This window comes from Indicator indicator, chromosome 4 (genome assembly GCF_027791375.1).
Source record: "Indicator indicator isolate 239-I01 chromosome 4, UM_Iind_1.1, whole genome shotgun sequence".
Taxonomy (NCBI): Eukaryota; Metazoa; Chordata; class Aves; order Piciformes; family Indicatoridae; genus Indicator; species Indicator indicator.
In genome coordinates, this window is record NC_072013.1 from 2,955,944 (window position 1) to 2,981,488 (window position 25,545).

At 34.7% G+C, this 25,545-nt stretch overlaps 1 protein-coding gene across 1 annotated transcript in view; it reads left to right on the forward strand.

Annotated features, from left to right (window-relative positions):
- CEP128 (centrosomal protein 128) overlaps nt 1–25,545 on the forward strand; it is a 101,790-nt gene that overhangs the window by 32,413 nt on the left and 43,832 nt on the right. The window contains exons 12-17 of the mRNA XM_054400582.1: nt 940–1,290; nt 4,069–4,719; nt 8,879–9,043; nt 12,473–12,649; nt 13,904–13,963; nt 15,606–15,798. Coding sequence (XP_054256557.1) covers nt 940–1,290; nt 4,069–4,719; nt 8,879–9,043; nt 12,473–12,649; nt 13,904–13,963; nt 15,606–15,798 — 1,597 coding nt within the window. The remainder of the gene's footprint in view (nt 1–939; nt 1,291–4,068; nt 4,720–8,878; nt 9,044–12,472; nt 12,650–13,903; nt 13,964–15,605; nt 15,799–25,545) is intronic.

A 25,545-nucleotide genomic window follows, 5' to 3' on the forward strand; every position in this document is an offset into this window, starting at 1 on the left:
ACTACAGAGCAGCAGGCCTATTAAATTTTCTGTCATTGACGAAGATACTGAATGTACGAAAGCAGGCTCAAAATATAAAATACTAATGTGAAATTATGTGACTATCTTAATAAAATTCAACTTTTCTAATGAAGCTTCCGTGACTGATTTCTAAATATGCCCTTGCAGAAGGTATATGGAGAATGTTTCTTGGTTTTATGAGAATGTCCTGTGAAATATAATCAGATGCAAGATAGGCAGAGTTTGTTACTTTTATATGTGTGGTTTCAATTTCATTCAGTGTTGAAAGGGCAGCTAATGTTGGCTTTAACATGCATGCTACATTTTCAAGCATTTTTGCGCTTTGTTCTAGAAATATCTACCAAACTACCATAATCTCTGTGTTCATCAGTGCTTTCTAAAATACCCTTATTTGCCATGTTGCTTCCATAAAACCAACCAGCAGAAGACTAGGTAACGACTAGCACCTACAGTGTGGATTACGTTTGTTGTGGTGATTGCTATTCTTTCTTTGCCAATTTTCTTTTTCTTCTCATCTGTTTATATTAATCTCCTTACATCTTACTATTTGCTTTACTCCATGTTTCAAGTGTAGTATGTAGCATATGAAGATCATGATCAATGATTCATTCTCAAAATATAAAAAAGAATAAGACTAAGAAATAAATAAGAAATAAGAAATAAGAAATAAGAAAAGGAACAAATGCACAAAGTAAATTATGTGGTGGTGTAAATATGTGTATCTTCAGTTGAAATTCTTTACCATTGCAGAGGGGAAGATTCTCAGAGCTAACATGGCTTTCCCTGGTAGACAAGGAGATCTTTTTATGTTATTTACAATTTCGATAGAAGTGTGATTTAACATCACTGTATGTTGTTTGATAAGGTCTTCTGTATCTTTACTGTTAGAATTTTCATATTTTGCTTTGATAATTCCAGGTGTTAACATCGGACCTGGAAAACAAGGAGAAGCAGCAGCAAAAAATGCTGGACCAGCTAAAGGAAATACAGAGTTGCTACAAGGCTTGTGAGGATGGACGTAGGCAAACTGAACTGCAGTCTGCTGAGTTAGCTCAACAGGTTGAAGAGAGTACCAAGGAAGCAGAACGATATCTCACTGAATTCAAGCATTCAGAAGCACTCAGGCTGGAGACTGAGAAAAAAAGAGAAGATTTGAAAGTGAAAGCACAGGAAACCATCCGCCAGTGGAAGCTGAAATGTAAGAAACTGGATCGTGAGGTAGAAAAACAAAATGAAACTATCAAACAACTGATGGACAAGAACAGTCAGGTAATGTTGTACCCTTTCCATTTGTTTTAGAAATTAAGATAAGCAGTTTGCTTATACAAAGTGTAAATTAAACCTCCTTCTGCCTCAAGTTCTGGACCAAATTTTCTGATGAACCACAAAACAGCTAATTGGTGACCATGTTTTTTAGCTCTTACAGAGTTCCACATTCTCTTCTTATCCTATATTTCTTCTCTTCACTCAAAGCTTTCTTCTTGGAAGAAAGTTTCTATATGAATGTTGCTTTTAACTTATCTTTTCAGTTAACTGAAAATAAGATGTTAATTTTAAAGGAAATAATGTGATAGGGCTTTTTGTGAAAATTTTTAAATTATGTTAAGTAACAACCTGTGTTCAAGTTACACTCTTAACACGCAGTCTCCAATAACAACCTCATAGGTAAGCTTAGGAAACTTGGGTAGATGAGTGGACAGTGAGGTGGATTGAGAACTGACTGAATGATAGAGTTCAGAGGGTTGTGATCAACAACGCAGTGTCTAGATGGAGGCCTGTGGCTTATGGTATTCCCCAGGGGTCGGTACTGTGTCCAGTCTAGTTCAATATCTTCATCAGTGACCTGGATGAAGGGATGGAGTGTACTCTCAGCAAGTTTCATGATACAAAACTGGTAGGAGTAGCTGACACACCAGAAGGCTGTGCTGCCATTCAACAAGGCCTAGATAGACTGGAGAGCTGGGCAGAAGGAAACCTCATGAAATTCAACAAGGTTAAGTGTAGAGTCCTGCACTGGGAGACGAGTAACTCCATGCTTCAGTACAGGTTAGAGGTTGACCTGCTGGGAAGCACCTCTGCTGAGAACAACCTGGGAGTGTTGGTGGACAAGTTCACCATGAGCCAGCTGCGAAGGCCATTGGTATTCTGGGGTGCATTAAGACGAGTGTGGTCAACAGCTCGACACTGCCCTGGTGAGGTTGCACCTGGAATAGTGTCCAGTTCTAAATTCTCCCATTTAAGAGGGACAGGGAACTGCTTGAGAGAGCCAACAGAGGGTTCTGAGGATGATCTGGGGACTGGGACATCTCTGTGAAGAGGAGAGACTGAGAGACCTGAGACTCTTTACCATGAAAAGGAGAAGAATGAGAGGAAATCTCAAGGAAAAAATTGCAAGCAGTATTTCACGTTCTCAATAAAATGTTATAGACAGTTTCCGTATGAGGATATAATCAACCTTGATGCAATATTTGTAATAAGCTTTAGGGAACTAGATTAACATAATTTAACCAGCTTTGAAATATACAGATAATTAACATTTGAGAGAAAACTTTGTAAAAAATACATGTCACTCTGTTGTCTTTGCTTTCTGTCATAAGACTTCAAAAAATTGATACAAATGAATTTTGAAATTTGCCATTCATAGCTTGCAATTTTATGAGATATTCCAATTATTTGCAGACAGGGTGGGCTACAGAAAGACTGTTTATATTTAATTGTTTTGGAGTTATTAGGATAATTTTAAAGTCTGGCCTATGTGCTTATCCTTGATATTGGTTGACAGTGGAATCTCTAACATCTGTGTTTTCTGGAATGTATTTTCTTCTAAATATGGAATATAGAAAGACTTTTAATCTTTTTTCTCCTAAAGAAACCCTGCTGATCATTAACCTATATCCTTGATTTATTATTTCTGTATTTTATTTTGAATTGCTTATTTTTCATGTAATTACAAATTGGTTTGTTATTTTTAAACTGTACACTGTTTACAATTATTACCTTTTTGTTCTTGGTTATTTCAAGCAATTTTATTATATCTATGAGAATTGTGTACTGCGAGTGCAATTAGTGGAAATAGGCAGTAAAATTCAGTATGAAATTAATCTTTGCCTGTTTAAAGAATAAAGTTGTGTGATACATTAGGAAAACCTTGAGTTGTCCCTCTTCATCATTCCTTTTTTGACCTGTAGAAATTGTGTATGATTTGTGATAGATGTTTTGTAAATTCCTTCTAAATTTAAAGAGACTGTTAAGAAATTCAGTTGTAACTTGAGATAAGAAAGAATCGGGAATGGCATGTGTAATGTGAGTTTAATGAGGTGTAGTATTTATTAACACACATGTACTTGCAGTGCGAATTTTTCCTGACATTTAGCACATTTTTCCAGGATTATTTTTTTATAACTGAAATATATCAATGTTGGGGGAAAAAAAGGCCAACTCAACCCTTCTTCTCCTTAAGAAAACAGTGGCATTTTTATTAAATGTGGATAATTTTTACTTTGAAGATGAAGTCTACATGACTTGTCTTTGATACATGGGTGAACTAGGGTTTTAACTGCTATTCATTCATCTAGCGTGTACAGCTTCAAAAAGAATTTAAGTTGGTATATTTAATCTGTAATATTATAAAAAAATAAGCAAAGCAAGTCAGCCTGTTAATTGGATTTATAGGTAAGGGGGTGTGTGTGTGTATGTGTGACCATTAGTCTTCCTGGTTTTCGGCTGTGTGACTGTTGCCTCCTTTCTTCCATCTGGCTCTTTGGAGGAACCAGCAAATAAACCAAATTTTAGTCTGCAAAGAGGGTGAAAGAAACAAAGGATTAGGAGGCTAAATCATTTAAGAGCAAGTGTACATTTGACATCTGCGATCACAGATAATTTAAAGAAGCTCTGAATAGATTTGAACTGAGTTCATAACAAGCAAAAAATTAGTCTTAGCACAGAACAAAGTGTGCTCATTGATATTCCTAGTGCCTAAGGACATCCTCCCAACAATTTTCTTCAATTATTTTAATTTGCACTGGATTTCTTTTTCTTCTTTTCTAGGCTCTCAAAGAAAAAGATGACCTCAGAAGTCAACTTCTTTCTGCTATACACCAAATAGAAAACTTGCGGAAAGAGCTGAATGATGTACTTACAAAGAGAACCCAGCAGGAAGAACTCCTTCGCTGCAAAGAGGTACAACTGGATGAAATGAAGTCTCACCAGGCATCTCTTGAAGAAGAGATCAAAGAAGTTCAAGGGACTGTAAACAAATTGGAGAATGAGTTGAAAAAGCAAGTCTTTCTACAAAATCAATTGCAAACTGAAAAGGAACACTTGGAGACAGAACTTGCTACTAGTAACTTGATCCATAAAAAAGACCAAGAAAGACTCTTAGAAATGCAAGCAGATGTAAAAAACTTAAGCTCCGTACGTGTGGAGCTAACAAACAGAATAGCAGAAGAGGAGAAAGTCAAAAAGGAATTGCATAAGAGTATCTCAGAGCTACAGAAAAAACAGGAATCCAATCATGAAGATATGACTACAGCTAATAGGCAGCTAAAGATGGAAAGAGAAGTTCACCAACAGGAGTTGGCAGATCTTAGATCAGAGTTACAAAATACTAAGATCAAACATGAACGAAATGTTGAAGAGCTCATGAAACTCCTTAAACAAGAAAAGGATGATGCAGAGGCTCAGATTAGAATGCTAAAGGTACTTATTCTGCAGAATTCCTATGTCAGACTTTTTTTTCCCTATCGAGTGATGAAAGTAGTAAACCATTAAAATACCTAACACACATTTTATTGCAGATCATCATAAGAGTTTAAAGTTGAGGGTTAAAAAATGTAACAGTAATAGTTTTAAGGTCAAAAGATTTTCTTAATTGAAAAGTAGTGAATTAGGTATGTCTGTAATTAGATTGTGAAGCTATAATAGTTTAATATGATTTAATCCCCTCTTCAGCTGTGATTTTTACAGTTATTGTCGTGGCCCTGTTAAAGAATTAAACATGCAGTATTTCAGGGATGATGCATTTTTGAAAATGTTTACATTGCATGATGCAGAAATCTGGAAATACTTCCAGAATGTGAATAGTGATCATGTATAACACTTGCTAAGGTTAATTTAGATAGCTCTTTCTATTTCAGAGTTCATTAGAATTTCTAATTTCTGCACAATTTCTCAGAAAAGTGATGAGTTTCATATAGTAAATGATGAAAGATGGCATTTTGTTCCTGAAGAAATGAGCTAATGTCTTCACATAGTTTGCTCCTGATTCAAGACTATTGGAAAGAAAAGGATTTCAGTAGCTTTAAGCGGTCTGAATAAAACTGAAATGTGAAGGTGGTCTAAACTGCCATTTACTGTCAACAGTAGTATAAGCTATGCATTGCATATTTATTAAAACAATTTTGATTACATGATTAAATAGATATGTAAGTGTGATTTGTATGTCTTAATAAGAATAATAATTTGTATGTTCATATTAATGGAGGCAGTAGTTTTCCAGATAGGTTATGAATTACCAGCCTATTTTGCGTGCAGTTCTAAAGCACTATAAGTATGCTTTCCACGTCAATCCCACCAGATTAAAAATTTGCTCATGTCAAAATTCTGCCAATTAAAAAGCTATAAAATCTGTAATCAAAGTGATTCATGATGTGCTTCATCATAAGTAACATAAACACGTTTATTTCCTTTCTTTTCTCTCAAATCCACAACTAGGTAAAAATGTGTATTTTCCATGTTTTTTGCAGTTATGAATTAACATTACTTAGAAAAGCCTGCTTAGTTTTTTAATATCATAGAATCATAGAATTGTTAGGGTTGGAAGGGACCTCAAGCATCATCTACTTTCAACCCTCACTAACAATAATTCTTTAAAACTTGGTAATGCAGAATGCTTTTAATGAAGATATCACTAAAAAGTTAATGAAATCATCATTAAAATGAAAATATTTTGACAGCAGTGCTTAACATTAAGTTTAGACTTAATTTATGATGAGTCTAGCACTAGCTCATTTAAATGATCTGTCCAAATACATGTGTTTTCTTTGAGACTGAAATTAAAACTACATATAATATTAAGTGAAGAGAAGGAAAGTGTATTCTGGATGGTAGTAATCAAAACATGAGCTGATTGTGACTATGTGTTCTTCTAGAGAAAGATCAGTCTTACAGTAGGGACCTTGCTTATTACACCTAAATGGAATATTTAAAAAATTCACTTCCTTCTTTCATTTATGACTTTCCCAGAATACTTAATTTATATTACCTGGGTTTTTTTTTTTTTAGAGTTTTCTTTGAAACAGAGCAGAGGACTTGAGGGAGATTAATTGTGTAAGGTATTTAGTTAGGCAGCTTACTGTGGAAGTACTCAAAATGCAAAGTCTAACATGGTCTGGATTCAGAGATTGAAATGCAGCAGAATAGATAATCGCATCCATCTGTAGGAAGATCTGGTGAGAACATGTCATTGTGCAGTTGGTTGGATTACTTTTTGTCTGAACTCATCATTACATTGCAATTGGATTTCACTTTTATGGACGTATTTTTTTTTTCCAAATTAAGGTAATCTTAGCATGCATTGTATAAAATAGTCTTTAAATATTTTGGATTTAGGGTAGAATTTAGGGAAATATGACAGAAAGGATGGGGTTTTGCCTATTATTCTTTTTCTTCAGACTGGTAAGGTTTTTTGTTCACAATAGTTGTTGTCCTTTACTGTTACAACAATAATCTTGACCTAGTTTATGCCTCAGCCTCATCCAACCGTTGTAACTTCTTTTGGGAAAGAATTTATGTAACCCCATCCAAAGGTTGTTAAAGTCTTAAAAATAAAGGTCAGGTGGGAGAGACTTGAGGATTAAAGGTAAATTTAACCAATTTATCAATACCCAAACTCTTAAAATTAATTAGGAGGAAATCTGAGTTACTTTCAAGAAATCAAGTGTATCCTGTGTTTGTGGAACCAACTGCTGCAGAGATTGCAAAAAGAACTGACTTGATCCTTGCCTTACCACTCTTTCCTCGCCTCATCTGTACGATACTTTCTGCTTCACTCTTGTCTGGCTTTCTGTAGTGTTGCACTGGTTTGAAAAGTTACATGGTAGTTAAGGATTTCTTTGAATAGTAGGGGGTATGCCATAGCAACATTTTATGTTTCAACAGAACTGAAGAAGAACATAGAATTTTGTATGAGACATTTGTGCTGAGAAGGATCTTACTGTCGCAGTACTGAGATTCTGGTGCTTCAGACTATATTTCTATTTCTACTAGAACTTCCTGAAGAAGGATCCCAAAAAATGTATCTGTAATAATGCTGCCTGTCCCCCCCGTCCATTATTTAAAGTGACAGATAACTCAGAATAGGAATTTAAGTGGTTTGCTTAGTGTTTCCCAATCAGCTGTGTTTTCAGAAGCTCTGAATCTCTCCCCTGATTTTCCTGTGTGCTCTCATTTACTTTAAAAACATAGTTGTTCTTTTAATAAAATACATTGACCTCATGCCTGACAGCACTTTCAAGTATTAATCTTAAATATGTGATTGCATAGACATGTATTTATACATATGAAATTGTGCATGTGTGTATATATATATATATATATGTGTATGATGTATGTATATTTCTACATTTCTTTTTAAATTGTTTTCTATACATATACCAAATGGGTGAAGTTCTTTTTATTCCTGAAGATTATCAGATGTGGAAAATGGGTTCAATTATAGTCAAATTTGCTTTGTCCATAGTGAAAATTAATAAAAATTAACTTTCTTCACTGTGTCTCAGAAGTAATACAAATGAGGAATTAGGTTCTTGGATTGTCTCCATCTGCATAGACATTATAATTCAATTAACTGTAGTAGGATTTGGAAAGTTGTTTTTGTAAGCATATTCACAGAAAATACTTTAGGCATTGTAGGCTTTTCTCTGTGTCCGTAAGTCTTTGTGGACTTAGGACACCAAAGTTCTTTCTCGGAATTGTCCTTCAGAGGAGCTTTTGTACTCTGTTAGCACTGGTGTTGAAATTAACTCGTAAAACTTCTCTTCTACTCCATAAAAGTTATATTTATAGTGTAATTCGGAGAATAGAATTTTTGCTTTTCCTCAGGAAAGAATTTACTTTGTAGGTTTATTTTTGTCTGTAACTGCATCCACAATTCATTGAATATGAAGCTGGTTTTAAGTAATATGTGTGTCCTTTTTGTTTTGGCTTGGGTTTTCTTTTTTTGGTTGGGTGTTGTTTTGTTTGTTTGGATGGATTTTGGTTTTTGTTTGTTTGTTTGATTTTCTAAATGTTCTAGAGAATTTCTTAAATCTGTCCATTTCAGTTGCTTATCTTTCTTGCCTGAAACCAATGTGCTTTAAGTCACCTATTTCGGGCTCTCAAGGACCAGAAATGTTTTCTTCATTTTTCTCTGCAGTGTTCTCATGAATACCATTAAACCCACGCAATTCTAGAAATTAAAAAATATCAAATCTTTCTGTTACTGCCTTGCAGATGTAAATTTAGTATTTGGTCTTGAAATGAAATGATAGTTTTAGACTTTCTGATTCCAATTTGTTTCAATAATTGAAAAGCTGCATAAATGCTCATCTTCCTAGGATGATGTAAGCTGATGTGTGTAGCAGAGTTGAAATGCAGACTTCTATTTACTGTTTTAAAAACACTTATATTTTTACAGCTATGTAATACATGTTTTCCATGTTCAGATAAGTGATGGCACTTAATATAACTTAAATGTAAAACTTAAGTAGAATTATATTTCCATAATAGTGTTCCATGGATTCAAAACTCCACACTCTGGGAATGTTTAAGATAACTATATGGTGACTTTGAAATTTTTTTTTTTTTCAATTACCATCAGGTTGAACTTGTAGAAGAGAAGAACAAAGTCAAGGCTCAAAGTAGACAACTGGAGAAGATAAAAATTGAGTGTGATAAATTGACAGAAGAATTAACCCAAAATGAAGAAGAAAATATAAAACTCAGACGGAAGTGTGAGTTTGCAAAGCAAGAACTTGAGAAAAAGGTAAACTTACTGAGTTTTAACAATGATTGGTCTCTTTGCTCACAAATACCAAAAATAAACGATGAATTACAGAAATAGATGATAAACTTACAATACAAAAATACATTGAAGAATATACACAGACATGCTGCAGTATGCAGTTTCTATATAAATCAAAGAAGGCAGAAGTTCTTTGGCTGAGTCATGAGCTGTATCCCTCCAAAGATTTGCTAATGCTGTTTAATAGAAACAGAAGTCCTGTTTCCTGCTCTGTTTCTAATACAGGTAACTAACAAATTTTTAACTAAACATTTCTAGTTTTCTTCACATTTTCTTAAAGTTGCAGTGAATAATTTAGAGCTAATTTGAAGTAAATAAAGAACATAAGCACTGTAGTAGAAATTCTAACTAACTCAAATTATTTTCTACTTGACTATTAAAGGAAGGCAAGTTTTTAAAGATATTCACATCTAATTTTTTTGTACTGGTGTATTTCTAGAGAGTTGTCAGCTGTTCTTTTCAAAAACATAGGGATAAATATAGAGTTGCTGAAGAACTTTATTTTGCTTTCCTGAGTTTTACTTTTTTCCTGTGATTGGTTTCACAGCATTGTGTTTGTCATGGTTTTCTTATCATGAAGGTATTTTACATTGTACTGGCTTTATGTTTTTATTTTTCTCTTCCTGCAGCACCGTGGTAGATGAACTTTTACTTTCTCCAAATGAAAATTGAAAATGTGTTTGTTTTCTTTCTAGATTGGGATTTTAGCATTATGATATCTATTATTAAGGAGATGTATTTTTAGGAGTATACATAACCTTCTGCAGTTAGTTGTAAACTTGCCTAATAATGCAAAGTTACAGCTCTTAGATAATCTTTTATCTCTAAACTGAAAAACAGTGAAGCTTTTAAGCACAGTCCTGTGATCTCAGCCTTTGAAGGCAAATACAGGGGTAGAGTTCCACTTGATTGTGTTAGTCGTTAAGCTAACAGAATATTTACTATTGTGGTTTTATTGTGGATGTTAAGATGGGGGAAATGATAATATTGTCTCTTTTGAAATCTGATGCTAGCTGTCAAATGTTGCATTGCAGAAGCGTATTGTGTTCAAGAATTACCTCTTTTCATACTCTACACTTTTTATACTTGTAGTATAGTTCTTTCCTTAGAACAAATACCAAGTCAAAGTAGCATAAGCATTATAGATAGCTTGGAATTGAGTTTCTTTTTTTTTTCTGTGTCATTAGTGATACAATTTCTCCTGTAGGCTTTGAATGTATAACATTTAGGAGTATTGGCACACTGAGAAGCAAATCAGATTAAAAAAAAAAAAAGGAAAATATATTGAGTTATATATTCTCTTTTAGCCATGGTCTTTGGGAGTGAACTTTGACTTATGATGGACTGTTGAGTGATTAATCATAGAATGGCTTGAATTGAAAGGGACCTTTAAAGGTCATCTAGTCCAACCTTGCTGCGATGAGCAGGGACATCTTTAACTAGATCAGGTTGCTCAGTGCCCTGTCTAACCTGACCTCGAATGTTTCCGGTGGTGGAGCTTCTACCACCTCTCTGGGCAACCTGTGCCAGTGTTTTACTACTCTCATTGTAAAAAATGCTTTACTTGTCAAGTTTAAATCTACCCTTCTTTACTTTAAAACCATTATGCCTTTTCCTATCACAACAGGCCCTGGTAAAAAGATTGACCCCATCTTTCTTATAAGACCCCTTTAAGTGTTGAAAGGCCACAATAAGTTCTTCCTGGATCCTTTCTTTGTCCAGGGTGAACAACCCCAATTGTCTCACCCTGTGCTCATGGGAGAGGTGTTCCATCCCTCAGATCATTTTTGTGGCCTTCCTCTGGACTTGTTCCCACAGGTCCATGTCTGTCTTGTGCTGAGGACTCCAGAGTTGGGTCTCGTTAGAGTGGAGTAGATAGGGAGTATCCTGCCCACTTGACCTACTGGCCATGCTTCTTTTGACACAGTGCACAATACAGATGGCTTTCTGGGCTGTGAGTGTGTGCTGCTAGCTCACATCCAGCTTTTCATTCCCCAGTATCCCTAAGTCTTTCTCTGCAGGGTTGCTCTCAATCCCTTCTTTCCCCAGTTGAGATAGTATACCATACTGACACTGGAAGCATATATAATGCAATCACTACCTTCAGAATACTGATCTGGATCAGAACTGCTATTTCATTTCCTATGTGGGTAATGCAGAAATGCTAGAACCTGTGCATGTTAAAAATTCTTGTGATTCCTTGAGTTTGAAATTGCTACTGTCCAGCTCAGATATTTTTGTGTTAAATCAGGTTGCTTATCAGCTATGGCTTTTTCACATTTGAAAGTCACAAATATTAAAAAAAAAATACCTATTTTGTTAATAGATATAACAACTATACATATATATACTCACACACACTTTAAAAGAGGTTGTAGTGAGGTGGGTATTGGTCTTTTCTTTCAAGTAACAAGAGATGGGACGGGAGGAAATGGTCTCAAGTTGCGCCAGGGTGGGGTTTTAAATTGGATAGTAGAAAACTTCACCGAAAGGGTTGTGAAGCATTAGAAAAGGCTGCCCAGGAAACTAGCTGAGTTATTTAAAGGATGAGTAGATGTGGCACCTAGGGCCACAGGTTTAATGGTTGACTTGGCAATGGTAGGTTAATGGTTGGACTTGATGATCTTGGGTCTTTTCCAACCTAAATGATTCTATGATTCCGTATGCATCCCATTCACAGAACTTGAATGTTACAAATTACTGAGCTCCACAGTGGTATCTCACGAGAGCAATGTGTGAAGATTACCAATATATACAATGTAAATCATTAAACCTTGTCATTGCAGAGGTACATAATTCATAAATGTTCAGAATTACTTTTCTTGCTTTTCTTAAAATTATGTTGTGTTGAATTATGTATTTTAATTAATATATTGTATAACAAAACTGCTGGAGCATTCAGTTTCACATGATGGCTCAATCATAGATAGATATAAAGGGAGAGAATCTGAATTTTAAAAAGTTATGTAACATATTTAGTAATCTTTCTGACATTGGATGATAATATAAAATGCTTTCCTCAGTGCCAGTCACTGTTCTATGAGATATTCTTTGAATACTTTCTTTTGAGAACACATTGACTAACAAGCAGGTTTCCTTCAGGGTTCTCTTTTTGTGGTGCAGAGATTAGATGCCTATAACTGGTTCAATAATAAGGAGAGTATTTGTTATGGAGTCAGTTTCTACTTGTAGAAAAAAAATATTTCTAATAAATGATTGACAGGAAAATAAGGAGAATCAAGAGAGAAACTTGCGTATTAGTAGAAGGTAGTATTTTACCTGGGAAGGAACTGAACTCAGTATGAGTGAAGTGTGATGATAAGATTGAAAGATGTATTGCTAATAATGTATGTTATTTTTCTTTGTTTTCTTTTTCTTCTCTCATTGCAGGATAAACAAATCAGCAATGAAGAAGTTCATTTGAGGAGGATGGATGAAGCCAGACTCAGGTTTAAGGATCAGCTGCATCACTTAGAAATGGAGCAGGAATCCATTCTTTCCATGATAGGGAGTGAAATTGATGCTGCTTGTGAAATTTTTTCTCGGGACTCCATGGAGAAATTCAAAGTAATTCTAGGTTTTAAGTATGATGTGTATCTTGTTATTTTCTTAATGAGTATTTGTAGCAGTATTTGTATACATTATTGTCACCTATCACTTAACTGGTGTAGATAACTTACGCACAATAGGATTATGGATGTTTATTTAACTGGTACAGATGTACATTAGTGGGTGTTAGAATTGGGTACTATGAAGATCTCCTCATGTGTTAATCATTATTGCATTCTTTTGCCATTTTTTTTTGGTGAGAAATATATTTTTTTTTCACATGTATGAAAGGACCTTATATCAGCCATAATTTTAAGGTAGTTTTTCCTAGGCCACTGCCTTAGAGGTGGGAAGTCTCCAAGTAAGACCTAAAAGGCTATTTTATTAAAAGTTCATTTAGGTGCTTTGTTTTATTAAGTAGATAAGTAAATGCTGGAAGTGAAAAGACTTTATAACCTGTTGTTCTGTGAAGCAGGTCATTGTATGCAGAACACTCAGTCTCAGAGTTTCAGGAAAATTGTAGCTTGCTGTAACTTTTTTCATTTTTTTTTTACTTCTCCCACATCCCTTGTCTTCCATTAGTTTTTTTCCTGAGCATTCACAATTCTTATGCCTATCAAATATTCAAAGCAAGAGAGTTGTGTTCCCCATTAAAAAATAAGACAATCATCGTGAAACATAATTTAAAGAATTTGGGGGGGGTTGTCTTTTTTTACTTCTTGAAGATGTTTGTCATGTTGGACATCTATCTGTCACTGAACTGTTAGCGTTCTTACAGTTTGATTAACAACAGTTCTGCTACTTCTGGTTTATGGGCAGCCACTGTTCTGCAGAATGGAAGGGAAAAATCTGTTGAATGACTTTGAAGCTGGCCTTCTCTTATGAAAGTAATTTTTAAATTGTCTGATTGCATTATATTCAAAACAGGACATGCAGTTTCAAGCTGAAAATACATACCTAGATTCAAACATGTTCTGACTATACTCAAAATGCATCATTGTTGTGCTTCTTAAGGGAAAACTACACATTCAGAATGCAGATTAATATTGTTGCAACATAAGCTGTGTCTTTAAACAAAATTTCTGAGTTTGCATAATTTGCTTCCAAGCAAATTTATGGTTAAATAGTTCTATTAAACCACTTGCAAATATGATTTTCAAGTTAGCAAAGAAGATTTATTTGATAAATTTCCAGTACGGAGGAAAGACTTTCTCCTTTCTATGCCTCATTCTGACTTTTATACCTATTTATATCTCTTCTACTATTCCATAGGCAATATCACTTTCACCAATGGTGCTGAATGATCCTCATCGCTGGATAGCAGAAACAAAGGTAATAATCAAACCTCCTGAAATTGTAATGAATAAGTTAATAACAAACATTTCTATTCATTCAATGAAAGTGTGTTTGAAAAAGAGAAGAGGGAAACATAGAAAAACATTCCTTTGGCAATAATTCTGATATTTCTAGACTGTTATTTCAACCGATGGTGTGGTTTTCCAAATTTTGCTGCCTCTTATAGCAAAATAAATAGCAATCCTGTCTTTACAAAAAATGCACTGAAGTAACTGCAGTGTTAGCCTTTAGATATGGTCCAGTTATTCTCAGACAAGAGAAACGTGAGAATGTAGTCAGTAGGTAACGTTTCTCTTACAAGGTTATAACAACGCAGGAGCTTGTTATTTTAAATCGGATTGTTATTTATTAAGCCTAAAGGCTATTAAATTGGATTCTTTGAACTGTTTTCGTTTCCTCTTTGTTTGAAGCTTTTGAATCCTGTAATGTGGGTGCACACATAGAATCATAGTCATAGAATGGTCTAGATTAGAAAGATCATCTAGTCTACCCCTCCTGCCATGGGAAGGGACATCTTTAACGCAATTATTCATGGAGATGATCCTTAGAACCCTTGCCTTTCATTTTGCAGCTTTCCTTTTGCTCCCACAACTTGCCCACAAACACTGTTCTTATCCAATATCTTTTAAAAAGGTATAGCTTTCTACACTTTATCATGATCTACTTCGATTTGGAGGAAACATGGTTTTGTGTTTTCTTGGTCGGCTTTTTTTTTTTTAACCTTTATGTAAAAAGGTCAATGCCACAGCAGAATTGACTTAAGGAAAAACTGCAACTGTTTGCATGATGTATGGTTTGTGTAAGACTTGTTAAAAAAAGAAAGGCTGCTGCTGTAGATAAGACCCATTAGAATCAAACAAGAGATGTTATGTAGGAAGTATGTCTTCATTTAAAAAAGTGACACTATTATGGTATTAAAAATACCTTTCACATAGGTCATTTGCATACATTTCTCACCTAAGTGTCCTTAGTTACTAGAAGGGAGTCTAGAATAAATGACTACTTAAAAATCCTTTTTTTTTTCTTTTGTTTTGAATACGTGGTGTGAAAGTATTCTCTTCTACCACTTCTAGATTTATTATATTGACCATGACCTGCCATACTTATGAGATCCTGGTTTTTCGGGTTTTGTTTTTTTTTTTTTTTCTTCATGAACCTTATTCTGTTGACCAGAAAGGTCAAATGCTTTAAATTCTATCAACTTAGACTAGGGAGTCAAAGTATTCTGAAAGGAAGGGTATCTCTTGTTGTCTAGATACACTCTAATCCAATGAGAATTTCCAAACCTATCCTAGCAAATTCAGGCTCCTGATTAAAAAAAAAAAAAGACACCAAAAAAAACCCTCACTTAAAAAATTCTGTATATTACTTCTTCACATACAGTTATCAGTGTAAATATATCTGTCTTTTATCTGTCTTTTGAGACTCTTTGAAGGTCAACATATGTCTTCTTAATACATCCCATTTTATTATTTGTTATTCAGTAGTAGGTACAAATGAGTAATCTGTGACTCTAAAGGTAATTTAATCACATAACGTTTATGTCCTATTATTGGCATTAGAATTCTTTACTTTTTGTTGCCATCCCCCTTTTTTTTCTTTTTTTTTTTTAATGTAGACTAAACTTCAGTGGCTGTGTGAGGAAGTAAAGGAGAGAGCAAATAAGGAAAAAAATCTGCGATGTAAGTTACTGCAGAGCCGAGAACAGCTCAAGCACTTTACACAGATGAAGGAGGCTGAACATCAATCTCTCTCTAAACAGATAAAAAAGCAAGAAAAACTTCTGGAAGAAGTTCACAGAGAAAAAAGAGGTATGTGGTGGCTGGTTCCACTTTTGTTAATAAAAGGTAGAAAGAATTTTAACATTCTGCTACTTAATTCCTGTGGTACTTTCATATGTATTTTATCATGTAGTTATTACAAACTCTAATTTGGAAAGGTGCTGTTGATAACCAAGTGAAAAATGAAGTTCTTTGTTTTTCCTTTCTGACGAAAAAGCAAATGTAATCAACTGCTTTTCAGCCCAGTCCAATGGTTGAATAATACATATGAGTATGCAATACACAGTGGATAAAGAAGTTACTTTTCAAGTGTACTATCTGAGACGTTCCACAACTTGGGGAAAGAGGAATTATACAGGTCTCTGAGACAGCACTGGCAATGTTTCTTTTATCTGCTAAACAAAAAAAACCCAACAACAACAAACAAACAAACAAAACCCAAAACAAACAAAAAAGCCCCCAAAACCCAAGGAGCCCAGAGCAATCCCAAGTACTGTACAGTTACTCTCTTTTGCATAAATCGTATGTACAAAGAACTTGGACACATTTTCTTCTCATCCCTTCTATTGTATTGCAAAATAAAGCAAGACAAACTTTGGTTCTAATTGAAATGAATGATATCATATATGGAATACATTGTGAGCCTAGTTTTCTCTCTCTCTCTCGTGGCATGTAATTCTTCCTCTGGAGTGCTGAATGCCAGGCTTGGTACTAGCATCCATACTATCTGTGCTTGTCATGAAGGGAAAATACTAGTCAGATTTTCCCGAGCAATGTCAGTTCTGTTAAGAATGGACCTCGCTGTCCCCAGCCAAGAGCTATTCTTCATCTCAACTCAGGTCCTTGTAGGCATTTTATAGTTTCTTGAAGACTGACTTTGAGCAGAATGCTTTCAGGAGCAGAGAAATATGCTTTCATCATAACCTTATTATTCTAGAGTCTCAGGTAGACAGGAAGATCTCAGTCTTCCATTATTCTGCTTTTCATCTGTGTATAAGCTCACTTATACTGTGTTACTTTTCACCTTAATTGAACAGGTTATTTCAATGAAAACTATTTTTGTTGTAAAACCAGCACCATATCTTTTTATTTTTGTCCTTAAAAACTGATTTTTTTTTTTCTACTGACAGAAACTTCCTTTAATTTCCAAGAGGTTTTTTTAAGTGCATGGAAAATTACTTCGAAAATGGACACTCAATACTGATCCATATTTGATGGATCTGGGCAAAACCAGAATAAAGTTATCAATGCCTGTCTTTGACACAACATGGAGCTAAGATTTTGATGGATGAACATTTTGGTGTATAAGGAATGTGTATAAGGAGTGGTTAGTGATTACTGGTCACTGTGGTCCAGTGATTACTGGTCAATGACTCCAATATCCAGATGGTGTCTCTTGGGTCTGTACTGGGACCAGTGATGTTTAATGTCTTCATCAAAGACAATAAACATGACGTAAGCAGTGGGATCAAGTGCACTCTCAGCAAATTTGCCAATGACGTCCAGCTGAGTGATGTGGTTAACATGCCTGAGGGACAAGATGCCATCCAGAGGGATCCAGACAAGCCAAGAAGCGGGCCCATTTGAACCTCATGAGGTTCAGCCATGCCAAATGTAAAGTTCTGGGTTGGGGCAACCCCTGGTATCAATATAAATTGGAGGATTACGGGATTGAGAAGAGCCCTGCAAGGAGAAGGACCCTGGGGGTACCGAGGATGAAAAGATGGATATGAGCCAGCACCATGCACTTGCAGCCCAGAAAGCCAATTGTGCTTTGGGCTGCATCAAAATAAACATGACCAGCAGTTCACACACTTAGAGATGACTGTTAGAATGAGCTTTCTGGGAATGGAGATGAGGCTGACTGGCCTGTAGTTTTCTGGGTGCTGGTCATCGTCCTTTTTGAAGATTGGAGTGACATTGTCTTTCTTCCAGTCCTCACACACCTCTCCTGTTCTCCATGACCTTTCAAAAATGATGGAGAGTGGTTTAGCAGTAATCTTAGCTGGCTCCCTCAGTAGTAGTGGGTGCATCCCATAGGGGGCCATGGATTTGTGGGTGTCCGTCTTGTCAGATGATCTCTAACCCAATCCTCCTTGACTATGGGAGAGTCTTTCCTCCAGACTTTCTCTCTTACCTCAAGGGACTGGGATTCCTGAGGACCAGTCTTAGCAGTAAAGACTGAAAAAAATGAAGGGATTCTGGCCTCTATTCAGACCACAATACTGATAATGATGGGCTGTTATATTTTGTCAGACAAAGTATTCTCTTTAATTTTGTTAGTAGTCATTTTTTATTTAGATTGATACATACTGAGATTAGATGAGGGTCAACTTTTAAGGACATGTAGTTATAGCTCCTCATAGCTGACTTAAGCATTATTGATAATGTTTTTAAAATATTGTAACACAAATAGTAGCAAAATAACAGTAGCCGTAGCATACCTTTAAATATTTTATCGAACAAAGCAGATAATTTGCTTTACAGGAATAGTAAGATCCTGTCAAGATTTTCTTCTTCCACATACAAAGAACTTTGAAACAGAACATGCTTTGATCTTTCAAGCTTGAATTTTTCTATTGTTGTTCTTCAGTTGTTTAAAATGATAGCGCCAAGACCCTGATATAATACTAATAGTGTTTTTAGTGTTCCTATATTTAAATAATTATCTGCTGAGAGGATCACCCTGAGGCCTTATTTGCCTTAAAAAAAAATTAAACACATAGGACATAAATCATGTCTAATTTAGTATTTAATTCTCTTGTACCTCATTTGATTTAGGCTTTGTGGAAAAATTCACAGCCTGCATTTAAATTTCAAACTTCAGCCAAGGTTGTGGGAAATTATTAAGCTGAAAAGAGTGATCAAGAGTGATGCTATTTACTGAGGACAAAAACCAGTATGTAATCTCATAGATTCCATTTATGAAGGCCGTTCCTTTGTTCCCTACAAATATGGTCAGTTCTTTTTTGTTACTTCACATATTACAGTTTCAGTAATTCTTAGTAAATTCTGTTCTCTTTCATCTGCTTCTGGAAGAGAATGCTGGGTAGGAGAAGGTAATAATAAAGAATCACAGAATATATCTTCTTGGAAGAGATCCTCAAGATCACTCAGTCCAATGTAAAGTAACAGTTACATAGGCAAAATTTTCTGTGTAACACAAAAGAGCTCCAGCAACTCAATGTCTTTCTTGTACTGAGGTGCCCAAAATGAACACAGGACTTGAGGTGTGCCCTCACCATTGCTGAATACAGGAGAAAAATCACTTCCCTACTCCTTCTGGTCACACTATTTCTGATACAAGCCAGAATACCATTGGCTTTTCTTGGCCACTGCTGGCTCATAGTCATCTGCCTTTTGATTAGAAACCCCAGGTCCCTTTCTGCCAGACAACTTTCCAGCTACACTTCTCCAAGTTTGTAGCAGTGCATAAGGCTGTTGTGACCCAAGTGCAGGACCCAACACTTAGCCTTGTTGAAGCACATGCCATTGACCTCAGCTCATACTTTCCTAAAACAAAACACAGCTAGTAGCATTTAAAAAAAAAGCATTAAGCCAAAAGGAGACAGCAATTTATCAAAATAATAGAGAATTGAAAGTAGGAGGATGGAATGGTGGTTAGCTTTTGTTACTTATAAAAAGTAGAAGTACTTACAGAACACTAAGACACTTGGTCATGAAATTATGGGCAAAACCCAGGTGCAGGCATAAAGGAAGACAGAATGAATTTATTCTAATTGATGAAATGGTCCTTTACTCTTTTTTATTTTTCTTATTTTTGACAATATTACTTAATAAAACAGATTTTTCAGTCCAATTTGGTGCAAACAGACAAAAATTTTCTACTGCATTTGAAATGATGCAAGTTTTAGATGGAATATTCTCAGAGTATCCATGGATATGGCTGACTCTCCCCACCAACATAAACCACTTGTCTGAAGTACTTAAATTCTTGAAGTAGTTTTAGACTCTTAGTTTGCAGAAATCACATATTATAAGAACAAGATGGAGAAATTGTATTCTCAAGATACCTATTTGTTTGGTTTTGCTTCAACAGATCTGATACTATATCTTATTGTTTTGTTGGTTTTTTTTTGAGAGGGGTGTGAAGAATAAAAATAGAGATTTATGGTGGACATACCAAAAGTAGGCAGGATGCTGCTTTATTGACGAACAGATTTCAGGAAGTTTTGTGATCTTAAATATACCTACTAAAACATCTGTGTAATTTCTGTATTTTCCCTTTTTCTTCACCAAAGCATTTGTAAATATATAGGATACTGTAGGCTTTTGGAACCTCATTACAAACTTCTGTAGAAGTGTTAATGTCACAGTCCTACCTGAGGCCATAACCTGGTTGTTTATGTGATACAAATCTAACAAATACAGGTAAGTTAACAGAGATTCATGAAAGGGAATAGTGAAAGAAGAAAAATGCAGCATAAAGTTTTAGAATTGTTCATGGAGTGGCAGAAGTTTCACAGCTCTCTGGTGATGTGTTAAGATGGGCTGTAGTATATAGTACTGTTAGAGTAGCTGATTAAAAGAAAAAGCAACATTAAGTTTTAACAATCTTCTTTTGTTTGTTAATGCTTAAACCCTTTAAAAATATTACAAGTATGGTAATTTTGTCATAACTCTTTAATTGAAGATATTAGGAGTATGTAGTTTTAGATAGATGAAAGATATTAGAGGCTTTAATGTTTACTTTCTCTATAAAAGTACGTATTTCTCTGTTGCATTAATGCTTACTTACACTCTTGAAATGAATACAGAGCTCAAACATTATAGATTCAGGAACATAGCTCTTCCAAGAAAATCTTTCTTTAATGTATTGACATGTATGGAAGATAAACATGGTGTGGTATATCAGTGAGGTGTAACGTGTGCTTTTGTTGCAGGATAATACAGGACTACTTCAGAGAAGACACGGGTAGTCAACAAAGAAATGTTTAGCAAAATAAGACCTGATGTATTAGTCAATGCCAAATCCATTCCTTTTTTATAAAGGGATGTTAGATTACAGTGATATGAGAAGAGCAATGCATCCTTCTGATATACAGACCTTACACTGATTTAACTTAACTCAAAGATACAGTATTCTGCAAACACAGTTTTACATAAAGTCTCAGATGATGCAAGCCATGTACTGCACCACTTCTCAGTGTCTATACTTAATCACACTTGAGGGAGCTGGGGTTGTTGAGCCTGGAGAAGACTCCAAGGAGACTTAAGAGAAGCCTTCCAGTACCTGAAGGGGTCTACAAGAAGGCTGTAAAGGGGCTGTTTACAAAGGCCTATAGTGCCAGGATGAGGGGCAATAATTTTAAATTAGAGAAGAGTAGATTTAGGTTGGATGTTAGGGAGAAGTTCTTTACCATTAGGGTAGTGGACACTGGAACAGGTTGCCCAGGGAGGTAGTTGACGCCCATCCTTGGAGATATTCAAAGTGAGGCACGACAGGGCTCTAATGGAGGATGTCCCTGCTCACTGAAGGCAGGGGTTGGACTAGGTATCCTTGGTGGTCTCTTCTAAACCAACCCATTCTATGATGTATTACATTGTAAGAATTGTTCTAATGTAAGTTATACTACTAAGTAAGGCTCAAGAAGGTAAGGCTTCAGAAGGTAATGATCCTAGACCTGAGCCGTGATAGATTCTGGTGAGTGATCTCTGAAACAAGACATCCATTTATTTTAATTTTGGAGGATCATTTTCTTTATGTTCAGTCAGGATTATTTGTCATTGAACTGTTGTGGAAGATGCAGATTCAAAGAACCTGTTGTATTAAAGTAGATTTGAGAATTGGTCAAGACTTTGACAAAATTTTATCTTCCAGAACCTGTAGAAGTTCAAAATACAGAGTCGATGCAGTACAATTGAGAAATTCCCTGCTGCTTAAACTGAGAAGGAAAGTAGAAAATAAGGAAACAGTGAAAATCAAAATATTGCAAAATTTTTTAATTATGAAGTTATTATGTTTAATGTACTACTGAAGTACATACACTGTTCAATATTAGTTTACTCCTTAGTTCTATCCTTCCAGCTTTGTTTCCTTCTTTCCTGTTTCTTTTTAATATGTCACCTCATAGTGTTGTCATATGGTGGCACAGTCCTTGCTGTGGCAGCAAGAAACATCACAAAGTATTTTAAGGTCATCTCTTACTGAACAGTGAATGGGAACATCAAGTAGAGAAAATTCTTTTTAAGCATACATGAAAAAAGGTAGCTGAAGGATTTCAGAGAAACTCTCCATAATACTTGTTTTTGATGATGAGCTTCAAAATGCATAAAGTTGAAATGTAATCACTATTCATAGAACTAATTTCTTCTTAATAGTGTTCTTGCCCTTTAAATGATGTTTGGGTTTTTTTAATGTGATGGGGGAAGGAGGAGGGAGGACTTCTAAGTTATTTTAAACTTTGCCAAAAATGAACCTGCATTCAGAGTCTTAGAGGAATGGAGATAAGCCCAAGTCATTTGGAAATCTTACCTTGTGGTTTTGATTTTCCTTTTAATTGGAAAACTGGATATATCACCATAACTAGCATTTTATGCAACTGTTTTTGTTTGCCATTATCTTTTTATGCATTCATAAAAATATGGCTGCCATTGTGAAAAAGAAAAGGTAAGAAATAGAATCAAACTGTTGAAAGATGTGTTTTTAGGACTCTGATGTTAGTTTTTTTTCTTCTTAATCACATACTTTAAATGCTTATCTGAAACTTATGTAGAGATTTATAGTTTAGAAAGCTTGATGTGTCCTTCAAAAAGTACTGAATTTCATAGTGCACACTAATAATAAAAGACTAAATTTGTTAGTTTTTCGTCATGATTTACCTACACATACTGGAAACTAAATCAAAATTATCAGAAGTCATCCAGAGTATGAGGATTTAATATGTATTAAGTAATTAGAATCTCTTATTTAGTATTTTCTTCCTCTTTTGAATTATGATATTTTTCTTTAAACCAAGCTGAAAAGCTCTTGTTCTAAGAACTAATGGGTTTTGGATTGTTTGTGTTTTTTTTTTTTTTTTTTTACAACAGTTGAAATGAAGGCATAGGAGTGTAAATAATCAGTTATACCTTAGCAATGCTTTAATACTACATAATAAAGGGAATCTTGTAAGCATCTCTGTAGCTTGGTCAGGACTCCTTGACACATGGAAGGTGTTATGCCACTTTCAGGTTACATAATTTTTCCATACTAAATCAGTGTAACTGATTTACAACTATTAAAAACAAACAATCAAACAAAAAAAGCCCTAACTTTCACGTGTGGTACTTTCAGGCTTGTGTCTTGAATTTAGTATTTAGTGAGAAGTACATAGCAAAAACATGCTGTTGGTCACACAGTCTTCATGAGGTAGAATTAGCTTTCCCAGAAAACTAATATTTGATAAGATACCTGTTTAATTAAATAATGTGCTGTTTTACTGGAAATGAAACTGAACCAAGGACTCCATGGTTCTCCCAGTGATTGCCATAGTCAAAAGTCTTTTTAGTCTAAAATACAGATGAATCATGTTGGAAATTTGAGCAGACATGAAAAGAAACTTTCTATCTAAGATTTTTAATATCAGAGGTCTTGAAATTAAAGTGTTTGAAATCTTGATATTGCTATATTATATATTAACTGTTTTTTAAAAATGGAGCTAATATTGGTTTTGCCTAGGCTTTGTCAGGCTGTATTAGAATATGCATTTCAGTGTAGTACATTGATATTTTAATAGCCTTTATATCCTTTCAGCTGGCAATGCTCTTTGAAACTTTTCTTCTTCCTAAAGTGAGTGCTAATGATGCTGTGTATTTAGAGAACTTAAATTTAAATTCTATTTCACTGCCAAAACATTTTCACTTTGAGAACAGCTTTGGTTCTCAGTTAAACTAGCTCTTAATGTAGACTGCTTACAAGAACATGATTTTAATTACTGAATGGACATTACAAGTGAATTCTTGAAGAAAGGACAAGCAGCTGGTATTTTTGCCAAATAAACATTAAATTAACTAAGTGATTAACTCATCTGTTATCCTTGTTTTCTTTCTAGTGGTTTAAATATGATAAATTGATAGTTTCTAATCAATTTAATGAACATACTACTCTGATTAGCATCTTCAAGGTAACAGCTGGCTGGATCTGAAATTCAGCTTTTGTTTCCTTTACTGTTTTGGTTTTACTCCTTGGTTTTTATTTTACAAAATGGGAACTGTGGTTGGTACTTTTAAATGCTTTACAGATTTTGTAAGTACAAACATTTTTAAAGGATTTTTGCCTTTTGAGTCAAGCAAGGTAATCAAATTAACTGTGTAATTCATATAGTGTCAGTGATTAGAATAATAAGGTACAAAGTTTTTTCTTCCAAATAAAAAGTTTTATCCAAATAAAAAAATCTCTAGTTTATAAAAATCTGCTTGTAATAATGGCCACTTACATTTAAATCTTCTTTATTGTGGGCAAAGAGAGTCACAGTATTTTTCTTGTCTGGATATATTATGCCTTTAGGATAAGGTCATAACTGTTTTGGGCATGATTTGCATACTTTTGCTTGTTTCATAAAGAATGCCAGCTGCAGGTTTTTAAGCACTGTTCTCAAACATTTCTGATTTAAATGTTTTCTTGCTGGACAGACACAATATCTGAGTCATAGAAAATGTGTGTGTTGTTCCTTATATTAAAAAAACCAACCCCAAACCGCAGTCCCATTACTTCAAGTTAAGAATTACTGTGACTTTCAAGAAGGTTGAGGTTTAATATATTTCTCTTATCTACACCTTGAGGTGGGACAATGTCTAAGAGGCAGTATCATGAACAGTTACTTATTCAGTTTGCAAATAACACAAAAGGTGAATTTTGGCTGATTTCTTAGGGGAAAGCACAGTGGTTTTATTTTAATTTTTAATTCTGTAGATTACTATACAGGAAAAAAAAATCTCGTCTTTTTGTTGACAAAAAGACCTGAAATAAATATGCTGGCAGCGAAAAAGTCTAATGTTGCAGAAAAGTGAAATTATACTCAACAAATGGGAAAAAATTACAGAATCCACAAAAAAGATTGTAAAGTTTTGGGTAAAAGGCTTGAAACAGTTCCTGAAAAGCACACCCAACTTTTCATTTTGGCTTTTTTCTTGTTTTCTAAAAAATGTTTAGCACCATATTTTCACAATGGAAAATATTAGAGATAGGTCTTAAACCTTCACTTATAGGCTCAGGAGTTTTATTTACTGTCATTGTGTTTTGTCTTATGCAACGTGAAAAACAAAAGGGATGATAAATTTAGCCATTATTTAAGATTGCTAAAGCATATAAAGATCTTGCATTAATAATACAAATTTTTAAGATTGAGCATTCATTCTGAGACTAGTTTTCTGCATGAGTAGATCAATGAGTATTTTAACCTATGACCCCTTACAGGTCAAATCCAGTGAGGAACGTTTACTCTTTGCTTGGTAACTTTTCATTCCTGACACCACTGAGAATTCATTCCTACTGTAGGAGATGATGTCCCAGCTATTAAAAGCAATTTCTTGATTTCTGTTTTCCAGTATACTTCATATATCATAACAATTTTATTGAACACTTCATCAGCTTTGCAGACTTCAGTTCTTTCCTAGCACTTTGTTAAGGCTGAAGATACGTAACTACACTGTAAATAGGTACAAGTATTAGGTGCATAGCATATACAATGTGTTCTTCATGTACCGTGGCATGTTTGTGGGATTCTGACTGATTTCTTTACAAAATTTACATTTCTACCATTTCTTTACATTTCT